This window comes from Calliopsis andreniformis, chromosome 2 (genome assembly GCF_051401765.1).
Source record: "Calliopsis andreniformis isolate RMS-2024a chromosome 2, iyCalAndr_principal, whole genome shotgun sequence".
Classification (NCBI taxonomy): Eukaryota; Metazoa; Arthropoda; class Insecta; order Hymenoptera; family Andrenidae; genus Calliopsis; species Calliopsis andreniformis.
The window spans coordinates 16062832-16075313 of NC_135063.1; the positions used below are offsets into that span (position 1 = coordinate 16062832).

The 12482-nt window shown below is 44.7% G+C and overlaps 2 protein-coding genes across 8 annotated transcripts in view; one reads left to right on the forward strand and one right to left on the reverse strand.

Annotated features, from left to right (window-relative positions):
• LOC143188177 (rho guanine nucleotide exchange factor 10) overlaps window positions 1-12482 on the forward strand; it is a 39539-nt gene that overhangs the window by 11161 nt on the left and 15896 nt on the right. Inside the window, exon 1 of one of the 3 annotated variants that reach the window (XM_076392264.1) lies at window positions 7335-7441. The exons of the other annotated variants lie outside the window; for them this stretch is intronic. Coding sequence (XP_076248379.1) covers window positions 7405-7441 — 37 coding nt within the window. The 5' untranslated portion in view covers window positions 7335-7404. Of the gene's footprint in view, window positions 1-7334; window positions 7442-12482 lie in introns of those variants that run through there. 3 annotated transcript variants of the gene reach the window in all.
• On the reverse strand, window positions 919-5674 carry LOC143188179 (uncharacterized). Of its 5 annotated transcripts, none has more exons than XM_076392283.1 (5): window positions 5535-5674; window positions 4168-4261; window positions 2233-2335; window positions 1510-1823; window positions 919-1424 (listed from the first exon to the last, which is right to left on the reverse strand). In XM_076392283.1, exons 1-5 carry the CDS (start codon window positions 5566-5568, stop codon window positions 1055-1057), a joined length of 915 nt encoding a protein of 304 aa, XP_076248398.1. In that variant the 5' UTR covers window positions 5569-5674; the 3' UTR covers window positions 919-1054. The 5 variants fall into 5 exon arrangements, with proteins under 5 accessions (XP_076248398.1, XP_076248399.1, XP_076248400.1 ...); XM_076392284.1 differs by having other exon boundaries at window positions 4168-4319; window positions 5535-5602; XM_076392285.1 differs by lacking the exon at window positions 2233-2335.

Here is a 12482-nt window from a genome sequence, read left to right on the forward strand (position 1 = left end):
CAAACATTCTATTTTCTTCAACCTTGGGCTCACGTTTTCACGAATACTACAAATTATACTTAATTTAAACAAAAAAGCAATGATTTCTTTGAAATACTAGGACTTATCGTTGACTTCTGATATGGAAGGATCGCGAGAGCAGCGGCGCGAAGAGAGGAGTAGGTTCAAAGGATCGGGAAGAAGGCGAAACGCATTAAGGATCGAGAGAAAGGCGCCAGACGGGACCGCAGCCGCTATTATCGCGATACTTTATTGGTATTCGTTTCGACAGCGTGTAATATTCGTATCGTAATCGATCTACTCGATACCGCGTGCTTCCCCTGCCCCAGGGAGCGGACTCTACGATCGGTCGATTTCGTTGTTCCTTTTCACCCGGGTTCGCCGACTTTTTCATCGTCGTAATGCACCAGCATCGTGCTTGCGAGAAAGCCAATCTGAGCGTTACGGAGCCACAATTGCTCCGGTTGGTGGTCGACGTGACTAATTTTATTTATTCTGAGAAGTTTCTTCGCGGTCCACTCGATAACACTGTATAATCCTATCGATTTCTGAAACCAATTACGAATTCCAGTTGATCTGAATTTTATCGGTACTTGTCGACCTTCGGTCGCAGGTTCCAAACGTACTGACTCGGTTTTCGATGAACTCCACCATCCACATATTTTTAACATTTTAGTATTTTTAGTTTTATACATCTGCTGTAATTTCTAGCGGGCTTAGGACTATGCAACTACTAAGTTATGTGAAAAGTACCCTGTACACAATGTTTGACAGAAATATTAACTCCTGCAGATTGATCATGAACTCGTTAACAATAAAGATAGTGTCCTGTAAAGTGATTCACAGCTACATCTATCACGCTCTAATCGCTAGATAGCCAGTTGCATCTGAACAGGTTTCAAAGAAGCAAAGCCGATATGCGATACCAATTTCTTTAATTAAAATAGGCAAAACGCCTTACAAAGAGATTCACAGCTAACTTTATCATACGTTAAATAACCGATCACGGCTGAACATTATCGAAAAGTAGTATCTTTTGTGCCATTGAACAGCGTCAAAGCTTGCTGGCGATAGTTTCCACCGCGTGCATTATTCGGACCATGATAGATCTATCCTCCTCGTCCCTTTGCTTGATGTACTCGAAGATCTGTTCGATACGACGTTCAGTCCGTGACTCGTGATCCTCGCGATAGGGGCCCCTCGTCCTCCTCGACTTTCTCGGCCTCTCCACGTCGTCCTCGTTACGGGACTCTTTGTCCCTGGTAGAATCGACCAGGTCGCTTCCTCGTGCCCTCGATGGGTCCTTCGAGCAGTCCACTTCCGACGTCGCTTTCCTGATCGCCAGCTCCGTGGCGCGTGGTAGCCGTGACACTAGGTTCCCTCTGGGCTCCCGTTTCCTTCTTGCGAAGCTTCTACTGGCTTGCCTGAAAGAGACACGAGGCCACTATTTTTTTCACTCTTCAATGTAAAATTAGCTAAAATATTTGAAAGTCTCTACTATTCTAATACCTGGTGATTTCGCGAGAAGGCACCCTCTCTATTTCTAAGGAGCAGTCATCGTCGAAGGTGCCCAGCCTTTGGTCAGGCAACAGGTCGCTTCTTCGACGATCGATTTCCGGGTTGGCTCCTGCCGGACGCGCGTCCACCGAGGAGGTGGGCTCTTCCGGTGTGACAGACACGCAGAGGAATTCATGGGGATCGATGTACTCGTCGTTGCTTGGGGTGGCGCGGTCATGTCCCAGGATCTCGTCGATCGCGTTGTAGAAGGGCCAGGAGACGTCGTCTGCCTTGCTCCTGTCTCCGTGCACCGGGTTCCTCAGATCCTTCAACAGATCGCTGTGGCAGATGCATAGTAACAGGACGAGCTAAGCGAGCTGCGCTCGATCGTGTTGTTTGCTCAAAATTTATTATACTATAATTGTAGCAAAATTGTAGCTTTGTGGATTCGGTTTTTTTATTATTGAAGTTTTCTAGCATTCTCCCAACAACGAATTCCACCGACAGAAAGAAAAATCTTGTCTAAGAGCACGAATTCGCGATATCCCCGCGACCGTTCATTCTTATCCGCGTCTTTTTTCCCTTATCTGTCGAGGGGAAAGCATTTATTATCCCCCTGGTGCGGAGAAACACAAACAGAGGCGGATAAAGCAAATCAACACACTGGTCGCAGATAAAACGGAACGATCGTGGTTAATCACAGGGGTAATAAAAGCCATCTGCCTTTCGTCTCACTTTGTACTGCTGTAACAGGTTCGACCATTTCTTCTTGAGCACTTTGTAGTGCACGTTAGCCATTATGGTGGGAAATTCTTCTCGCATCTGTTGCAGAATGAACCTTCAGTAAAGAAACAAAAAATTAATGAAAAGAAAATTCTACAGGTATCTAATCGATATGGTGCTTTACTTATATTTTAGTATCTTACTAAATTATAAATATTGCAACACTATAATTATTAGTATAATTATAATAATATAATTGTACTATTAAATAGTCTGTAATTCCAAAAAAATGCTGGTGATAAAGACAAACTTATAACGTGAAAAATACTAGCAGTATTCAACGAAATACGCCAAATCCCCCATCTTCGGTCGGCTTAACTCCTCAGAGTATTCCAAGAACCGAACACTGAGCGCACTATTCGCCGTGGAGAACAAAATCAGGCTATTGTTTTGCTCTTATCTGCCGCCACTCTTCTTGCGATAACGAAACACGCTTGAAGAGCGCACGGTCGATAAATAACAGCCTCGCTCGGATTGGATATTGCAATATTACTGGGCATTTCCGTTTCCGTTCCTGTGATGTATCGTAGTTGAAAGAGTTAGAGTGTCATCTTAATATTTCCGCCGAGGAGGAGGTACGCCTAACCGAAGATTATCACTCTATTAAATGACTGCGTGATTACATATTTCATATCACGGTTCAGCGCGAGATCTACTATTTCGATCAGTTAATGACAGAGTAATAAATTGAGTGAACATGTCCGCGAGCGATTGGCAAAGTACTAATTATCAAAGTTAATGTGCAAGGTAACGAGTGGGAGTTTCGCGAGAACGATTTTTTAAGAAAAGATTGGATTATGGAGGGGAAATTAGTTGTAATTAATTTATTTCGTGCATTAGTAGAGTTTGCACTATACAGGGTGTTCCAAAAGTGACGATACAAAAGGAAAGCTATTGATCACTGCCTTGCCACTTGAACCGCCAGTTCTGAAACACCCTGTAGGATGTAAATACTTTTCTAAATAGGGTGTTCGCCTACGTGTGGCAGGAAATTGAAATGGTGATTCTAGATATCGGAATAAGATAAATTTTGGTGATGGCAAGAACAAAACGAAACAATTTTTGAAGCTGTACTAATGTTTACACCGATGGTTCATTGACCAGCTGGTTTCAGAAACACGAGGAAACAGTCGGTCGGTGAAATCGCAGCGGCGATCTATAATGGAACGATCGGACGAAGAAGCGGGGCCAAATGTTCCTCGTTTTTCTTCCAATTTTCGTCGTGGCCGTTAATAATAGTGATCTGCTGCCCGTGTCCCGATATTTCGGTGGTCCGAGCTATTTTAGACGACGACTGATCCTTTGGCATAGCCTCCTTTTCGGTTTCATGCGCTGTCGCAACTCTCCCGAGGCGACTTACCTTTTCTCCGATTCGTTACGTCTCGATAAGGAAGTAAAACGCGAAACGATCTGGCAATCGCGTTTCAATGCGCTGAGAACATTCCTCGTTAATTTCTTAGAAGACAGATCAAAGAAAAGGGCCTAATCTCGCGTAAATAATCATACGACTTCATATGTTAAAGAATTGAGTCATTTAGTTGACAAGGTGACAAAAGTGATTGAAGAAAGTTGTTAAAAAATACCATTCAACCATGAAAGATGTAAGATGTCACATCAGATGGAACATCTTATATGTAAAATAATACACAATTTCTATTGCATACCTACTGCTCATTCTGGCAATAAATTCTAAAGTCTACAGACTTACGCTACTTGTCAATTAAGAGACTCAATTGTACAGTTACCATACTACTAACGTAGAATCGGCCAGCAATGGGACTCAATAAAAGTCGGCAGTGAAAGATTGTTAATGTCACAGGAGGATAGTAGAAATTCTTTTCCAAAGTGCCGTCGCTCGAGAAGAATGTTTTATACGTGTGTACTTACTCCCATCCTGCCTGAGCGGAATATTTGCGGCCGGTGAAGAGCTTTCCATTTTCCTTTCGTAGCTGAATGAACCGGCAGGTGAGATTCTCGGTCCCTGCAGACATTCGTGACAGAGGAGTGGGAGGTTGGAGAGTTAGGGTCCGTGTAACTACCTGCGTGACTCAGGATTATTATCGCGTAACCCGAGTGCGTTTGGGATTCCACTATTATACGCTTATTATTTCGCTGGTGGTATGTCGTACACCGAAGTGAAAAAGATAGCAAGGGGGAATAACAATAGAAGCATGATAAAAACGACCCTTGTCGAATGTTTTTTTGAGACAGTAAAAGAAATATTGTAGCATATTTAATTCTTGTTCAATTGATGAATGTTCTTGGTAATAATAGGTTAGGTGGGTAGGTTACATCAGGTTGTGAATCTCGTTTCTGACTAGTAGAATGTATCGTAATTTAAAGAATTGAAAATCTGACAAGGGCTGTTTTTGTTCTGAAATCTGCAACTGGGCATGCGCAATTTAAAACGCCGACACGTGGTGTGGTGGGATGCGCGTGCGCAAGCTACGCACACTCCACTGTGCGTTTCTTTGAATCGCTCGTGCGCAGTCGTAAAAACGAGAGCGCAATTCGCTGGTTATGTACATGGAATGTTACTGTTAGGTTAATTGACTGATTCTAAAGCCTTATCGTTCGATTCTTGAATTCTTGACTAAATTGAAGGTAAAATAGGAAATTCTGAGTTAAATATGTATTTTCAGGCGCCAAGCACTGTGTTCCCTGTGAACGCTGGAAAGGTTCAATACACTACTTAACTCTTTCGTGGCCGACTAATTTTTGGGGGCATCATTTTATGACATATACATATGTCCCACTAGTCACGAAAGGGTTATGAAAAAAATTAAGTTCGGGTTATACGCAGGTATTCCTTGCTCAAAATGTATACACACTGTCAAATGCTTAACAAAATGATTTCAAAGGACACAGCATCTTGAGCGCGATTCCATTGACAGCTGTCCGAAAGATTAGACAATAGTCTGAATCGAACGACGCAGGATGGCAAAGTTCAGACCGGCAGAAAACGAGCATCGCAACGGGCGATGACGCAAGGAGGAACGCGGCTGCTCGCACTTGCGTATCGCGGTTCGGATCTACGTAGCAAAATGGATAACCGTGACTGACGTATGCGTACGCGGGACGATCAAACTCCTGAACGAAGCTTCATCTCGTACAAGCTAGACGTTATTGCGTCTAATAACACGGTGAAACGGCGACGCAACAGCGCGAGAGACACCACGGGTAAAAATCGTATGCACATGTGCACGTCGAAGCAACCGAAAGAGCATTCTGTATCGTTCGAGCGCAGAACTCACATCGAAATTTGGTCTGCTGAGAAGCCTGCGTCATGGTGGCCACTCGACACGATTCTTCCGTGGACGAGATCACCCGTGTGAAAGCTTCTCATAGTCGAGATTCTGATGCGTACTAAAATCTAGACCTGGTTTCAGTCCTCACCGCGAGCCTAGGGGGGAGCACGCGGAGATCACGGGCTGCTAACGCCCGTGGTGGAAGCTGCAAACAGATTTGGTGGGGACGCGATACTTAGACGGTACATATATACGTGAGTTTGTGAACGAGTGTAACCGGCTGCTCTTTGGGTGCATGCCAAGCGAGAAAGGAAAACAAACCGCGTCGCCATCTCACATTAGGGACATACAACTGCTCTTTTTCCATCTCTGCCTCGGCCATCTCTCTCTTTCTTTATTCACTTGTGCATCAAGGTGTAGAATAGATCTATCGTCTTATGGGAGCATGCCAGATGGTCTGAAATATTGACTTCGCGAAAATACGCGGAAACCAGTAGTTTTATTAAGCCCTCTGCATTTATGAACAAGAGATTTGGAAATCACATATGAAAAGATGAAGCTCGACAAGTTACAAGATATAACTAATTCGTAGCGCCCTGGAAAAACTTTTAAAATTGCTCTCGTGTCAAATTTAACAAATCTGACTTATCGAATTCTTCCACTATGATTGTCATATAATTCAAGTACTAAAATTAAACCACTAATGAAGTAAACGTGGAAACTTTACATTTTATGAGGGTTTTGTGTCTGTAGAAAACTGCAGTACCAGCTCTGAAATTCAAGGATGCGTTTAGCGTCCTCTACTCACGAATTACGGTCAGTTGAAGAACTAATTGAAGTAGTGAGTGACAGTGGGACTGTAGTGTTCGTAAATACGTGTGGTTTTGATAGGCATCACAGATCTGTGAGATCAATTTTAAACTTCAGTCTTAATTCCATGGATAGTACAGTTGTATCATTTAAGAAAAGGAAAAGTCAGATTCTAATATTATCAGTTTACAGAAAATCAAGCATGATTCCGATTGCACTTAAATTCGATCTAGGCAGCAGAAAAGTAGGGAATGGGAATCTATTGAAAAAAAGGTACCTATCCTTCTCACAATCGCATCGAGCGAGGTGGCGCCACTCCGCGGCCATTCCCTCAAGCTCCTACAAAACGCCACGATCTCTGTTTCCCTCGCAACGCTCCGATTCCCCTTCTCTCGTCTTCTCTCGTCTTCTCTCGTCTTCTCTCTCTCTTCTTCCGTTCCAGACCCACAGAGAACGTTCCACTCTTTCATTCTACCTCCCACTCCCCATCCTCGTCCCACAAATCCGTCTCACTCATTCGACTTCCCTCGCCACAACTCCACTCTATCTCCCTCCAACTTTCTCTCTCGTTCACGTCGCCCTCCCTTCCCTCTCCCTCCGTCTCTCTCGTCAATCGGGCCCCTTCCTCTCCCTCTCCTTCCCTCGTTCTCTTTCTTGCTCGGTCTCTCCTCCGTGCCCTTCGTTTCTATGCAACTTCCCTCGTGACGGGTCCGCGGAGAGCCAGAGAGTCGCGCGCGCGCGGCCATGTTTACTCGGTTTCGGTGGCGTTTCTTTGTCGAACGCGACGCATTCTTATCGGTGCACGGCGCGATATTAATTATGCCTGCGGCAGGCCGTCGCGCGAGCACGTGTGCGTCGTGATTCGAGCGATCGCTCCTCCTGCCCGAAGTGTCGCGTTCTTCGACTCGAGAACGCGAGCGTGTGCGCTGCGCTCGGTCGCGTATGTTGCTCTCGCAAGCACCGTCGCCGAGCACGTTGCACGGGAACGTCGGTAACGGCAGAGACGGAGGACGACGATTGAACCTGGAGCAACCGACGTGAGGACGAACACGCTCGCCACCGCGAGATGGACGAGCTGCACAACGGTGTCATCCTGATCAAGTGTAAGTTTCCACGTTCTCTTGAGAGAGTGAGGTATCGGAAAATATCGGTAAAGAGAGGTGTACTGCGCCCCTCCGAATATAGTGACTTCGTGAAAACAGCAGGGGTTCGAAGTTCTTCGGGCTTTTGACAGTGAGAGTTTCGGTGGCAGGTCACTCGGGAACGGTACTGGGTTCTTGGAACTTTAGGGCAGTGTTGTCCAGGCGAGGGTGAGCTCTGTAGGGATTAAGGAAGTGACTAAATAAAATACAGTCCTGAACCAAGTAGCAGAGAAATCATTTGATGGCTGGTACCCACAGGGGTGTCACACATGGGGTTTGAGTGAGTTTCATTTCAATCGAAATATTTCTGGGAGGCACCGTATTTCATTTGTTACACATAGTAGTGATAGGTATGATCAATTTGACTAATAAGGGAAACGTGTGCCGTCCTTAGGTGTTTCTCTGCAGAGTCAGTTAGACTTGACTGACATCTTCTTAACTCCTAACAGTACTTGGTCACGGCTATTCCTCAGCAAGTCTTTTTGTGGGAAATTGTAGTTTTGTCTCTCAGCGTGTCCCTCGCGATACGCGTCGCGCGCTCGGTGACGGCGTTGGAGCAGAAACAGAACGTTCACCCCTCTGTCAGAAGCGATGATTTAACCTGCTGGATTGTTAGACCATTTTGCACGTCTTTAGTGCTCCGCATCTAGCCTGATAACTATACAAGGTGTTTTCAAACGTGTGGGACATTTTTAGGAGTAGATTCTAGAGAGAAAGATAATGAAGAAAGGCTGAAAACACTTAGCTTTTTAGTAATATGCTGTTTTATATTGTAAACAGAATCCTCGTCAAGGCCACGCGAAGCTAGGGAAGTCCCTTGCCTTTCTGTACCTCTTAGTTGACTATAAACTGTGACCTCTGTACAGTACATAACTCGAACCAAAGTTTTTAGTACCTAAACGATTTCGTGCGTAATACATAGATCGTATCTGTAAGGATGGGTCAGGGTTTATTAAGTCTTCGTAACGCAAAAGTGAGTCGATGCAACCGTTATTGCGACACGGTCGATCATTGTTCCTGGTATGTAATTGGCATCGGTTGCGTAGAAACGACGAAACGCCCGCATCGTGCAGCGTCAGCTTCAGGACAGTGCCCGTTCCGCGTTCTTGCTGCACCGTCCATACATCTCTCTCCCTCTTTCTCGTTTATGGTTTCTTCCTGCGAGCAATAGTGGTCTTCGATGCTTCATTCTCTGGCTTCGTCGATTCTTTCGATGGTAGGAACGTGTGCGTGTCTCTTAGCCGATCGGCGAAGTCCGTTGACCGCCCAAAGGCGTTTGATGAATATGGTTAGTGACTAATGATCGGCTGTTTCCGCGAGCGGAAGGCGAGGGATAAGATTAAGTTCGATATCGTTGGTTCGTCAGAACAGTGACACAGCCTGGAAATTGTCCATAGAAATAAATGGACGAAATTGCATATCAGACGACTGACTCTACTTTGACCGTCAACTGTACAGATTTCAGTCACATTAAACACTCTAGGATTATGGATTTTGCAATTTTATTTCCCTTCGATATGCTCGCGTCGTAAATCCGGTAACTGGCGACCACAGGCCGACCATTATTGTCGCGGAACAATGGTAGAACGGTTGTAGTCGTGTGTAGCCATCGCAAGATTGAACCCAATGTTTTCAACACGGTGTCGGTAGGCGCATCGTAATCGACACGCCTCTAGCGCAGTTCGAGCGAGCCCCGAGTACGACACCTGTGAAACATCGACCGAGTAACATTAGGATTCGTCTTAATTCGAGACGTCGCGGACACTTAACCCATTTGGGACACCTCCTCGCGGTTAGTTAATATGGTAATTTATGCCGAGCGGACGGTATGGCCTTATAAACCGCTTGATCGCGGGTATCGAGCGGGTCTACTAGATCACCAGGACCTGTTATCCGCGCGTGGGCGTGCTTTCTCTCGTAAAAGTGCTGATTGAAATGTCATACCGACGCCGGTATTTCACCGGTTATTAAAAATCTCTGTCTGTTGTATTCCGGTCGCATATTGTGCCACGTAGATGAACCGGTCGAGATAGTGAAAGGGAACAAATGCCCGCTAATTTGTACCGTTCGAAGCGATGCGGATAATTGTACACTGGCCACGTCCAATAGAATATTCATAGATGATAGGAACACATCGTGGTTTCCGTACTGAACTGAATTGAGGCGCTGAGATGACAGACTGATCGATCACATGAAAGAAAACGCAAAGACGAATGATAAAAATAATGATATTACATTTTTCAGTAAGGACTTCAAATTCGATTCAATAATGGTAGATATAACCTCACGTTCATCGAAGAACAAGCACGTGACCCCATAGGCGCTCTAAGGAGAAACCTAACCTGCTTGTATCGAGAGTATAAATTCTATCTTTTAATCTTCAATTAAGCTAAAAACTCAATTTTCTTGAAAATAGGAATTACATCGTATTACAGTCTTAAATCCTGTCTTTAGCAATCCGAAACGAGACTTATTACGTAAGCAATGTTTCGCTTTCCACAATGGTAAATAATTACTGAATTATCCAGACCGCTAGTTTCTCGTTATCGTTCTAGTACTTTAATGAAATATGCCTTCTGTTACGTGCAGCAGAGGCGAAAGAATCTGGCCGAAGTGGTCACGAAAGTGCGCGGAGAAAAAACGTGAAACGAGAGAAAAATGGAACACTGACCGTGACAAGCATCGCGTGCTGCTGCGACCGTAAAAGGCAATTCGTAACGATAATGGCACGGCAGATACACGTAATTCGATCGTGCCCGTGTGTTGTTCTGCAGGATGCGAGGCTACCTCGGCTTTCCTAAAACCTGTTTCGCTTCACTTTTCCTCTCCCACAGGGATATCATTAAACAAAGTTCATTGCCTCAAAACTCGTGTTTACTCCTGACAGAAGTCTGTCAGTACTTCTTTTTTCGATATTCTCGATGACACCCTTTCGTCCATTTGTAGAATGGGATCTGGAAAGGAATTTTCAGGTTAGAATGTTTAGAGATTTCAAAATTTTGAAAGTTCAAAATTCAAATATTTCGGTTAGAGTATTTAAAGATTTCAAAATTTTGAAAATTCAAAATTCAAATATTTCAGTTAGGATATTTAAAAATTTTGAAATTCAATAATTTCAAAATCTTAGTCGTAACTAACAGAGCACTTCTATGTGTCGCCGCGAAAGGCTTAGCATACATCGTGTTGCCCTGATCCCACCAGACGTCCTCGCTGTTATAAAAAGAGTAGATTTCCTATGTCTCCCTGAATCTTTGTTTGCATCGATCGAGGTCATCGGTCGATTATGCAATCGTGGTTTGGCATTCACAGTCCAGACCCGAAGGAATCTGCAGGAAACGCGCATTCATTGAAAATCGGGGACGAGTAGAGTCCGCGATAACCGGTGCGCGTCGACGGATGAAAACAGTCGTCCCTAATCTCAGTTATGCGTGTTTAAAGGCGAAACGCACGCGAATGCTCGGGGACAAGGGGGGTCGCGCAAGTCGCAGTAAATTCGGCTCCCCTGGTGTCGAAAAAGGAAGTATTCCCGTGCCGATGACTCCTCGAATCGCGGACTCTGTCGTCAGAAATAAAGTTAGTGGGAAGCACGTGTGTCACTGTAAAAAGCTGGCCTCTCCGTGAGCGGCTCACACGCGGCACGCCGCTGCTCTACGTGCTCACAATGAGCATTCAAGTGGCGCGCTGTTGCCAGACTTACATTAGGCCCACGTCCAGTACCGCTGTATAGTTGCTTTTAACTAATTGACGCACACTAAAATTAATACCCACGTCTCGTGAACGATGCTTTTTTTCTCCTTTAGTTAGATTTGTTACTGAATTCAGAAGCAGAACTTTTTAAGACAGTTTTCTCTACTTTTTATTTTATGGAGTCGATCAGTTTGGCATCTGAGCGGCTTCTATATTAATATAATGTAAGAAGAAAGACGATCTTGAGAAATATCTTAAAGAAACCGTGAGAGTATCGGAGAACAAACATGTTTAGTGAATAGAAATAGAGAGAGAGATCAGAGTAGAACGAATCATAAGAAAAACGTTTCGCGTCGGAAACGAGGATCAATTAATGGCCACGTCAGTCTGCAGGGATAACTGACACGCATGATGATTAATTGGGCGCGTAGGTATAACACAATTTGACGTATGTATACACCTGTGACGCAATTCGTTTTACAAGACTCTTCCGGAAAGGCAAGGACAGCGTTGTGTATCCTCTAATCGAATTGTCCTCGCGATTAGTCGTGGCTTCCGGCTTCCCCACCCTCACCCGCCATTTATCTTTCTAAAAAATAGTCTCCATTGCCTCGACTAGACTTTGTGTATTAAATTAATCGGTGTTTCTTTCCTCTTCTGAAATTTTTCTCAAATTTATTCCTAGTAGCATATCTATAGCTAATATCTACAGTACATCCAGCGTACCCAATGAACGAGAAAGTTCATCTCGTCGCGTGGGACGCATCTCGCAAATCTCAGCCGCTCAGTGCATCGGTGAGAGAACGATGGCGTCGTGTACCTGCTGTTTGTTGTGCATTGCCGCATTGCACCTGCATGGTACGCCTTATCCGTTCGGTGTGCCCGTTCCCATTTACCCAGACAGACAACGATGCATTGAAGGGACCGCGAGAGTCAAGGGGATGCGCGTTCTTCTATTTTCGCAAAAAGGAAACAATACGCGGCTCCGTAGGCGAACCACGTTTAAGTGGGTGTTCGATACGCCAGGGGAGCACAACTAGTAACTGGTTCGACTGGCTTCAATTGTCTTGTGCAGGTTTCGCGATACAGTCAGCCAAGCATCTGTTCGGTATGTCATTTGAGCATGGTTAGGCGCAAGGGCTACTTCACACTACCAGTCTAACCACCCTCAAATTTTTTTGAGGAAGGAGACAGAATGAATTTTTTTTGACGTCTGTTGATCAGTGAACAGATGAATCTTATCGTAAAATCCAATAGAGAATACCTTACTAGACGGATAGTGTGAAGCAACTTTAAGTAGCTCTCGCGGTTAGTT

Coding starts and splice junctions, on each gene's coding strand:
- LOC143188179 (XM_076392283.1), bottom strand. CDS start 5,568: ATGACGCAGGCTTCTCAGCAGACCAAATTTCGAT. Junction 2,336..4,167: donor TCCGCTCAGGCAGGATGGGA/GTAAGTACACAC, acceptor TCTTTACTGAAG/GTTCATTCTGCAACAGATGC. Junction 1,425..1,509: donor CCTTCTCGCGAAATCACCAG/GTATTAGAATAG, acceptor TGTCTCTTTCAG/GCAAGCCAGTAGAAGCTTCG.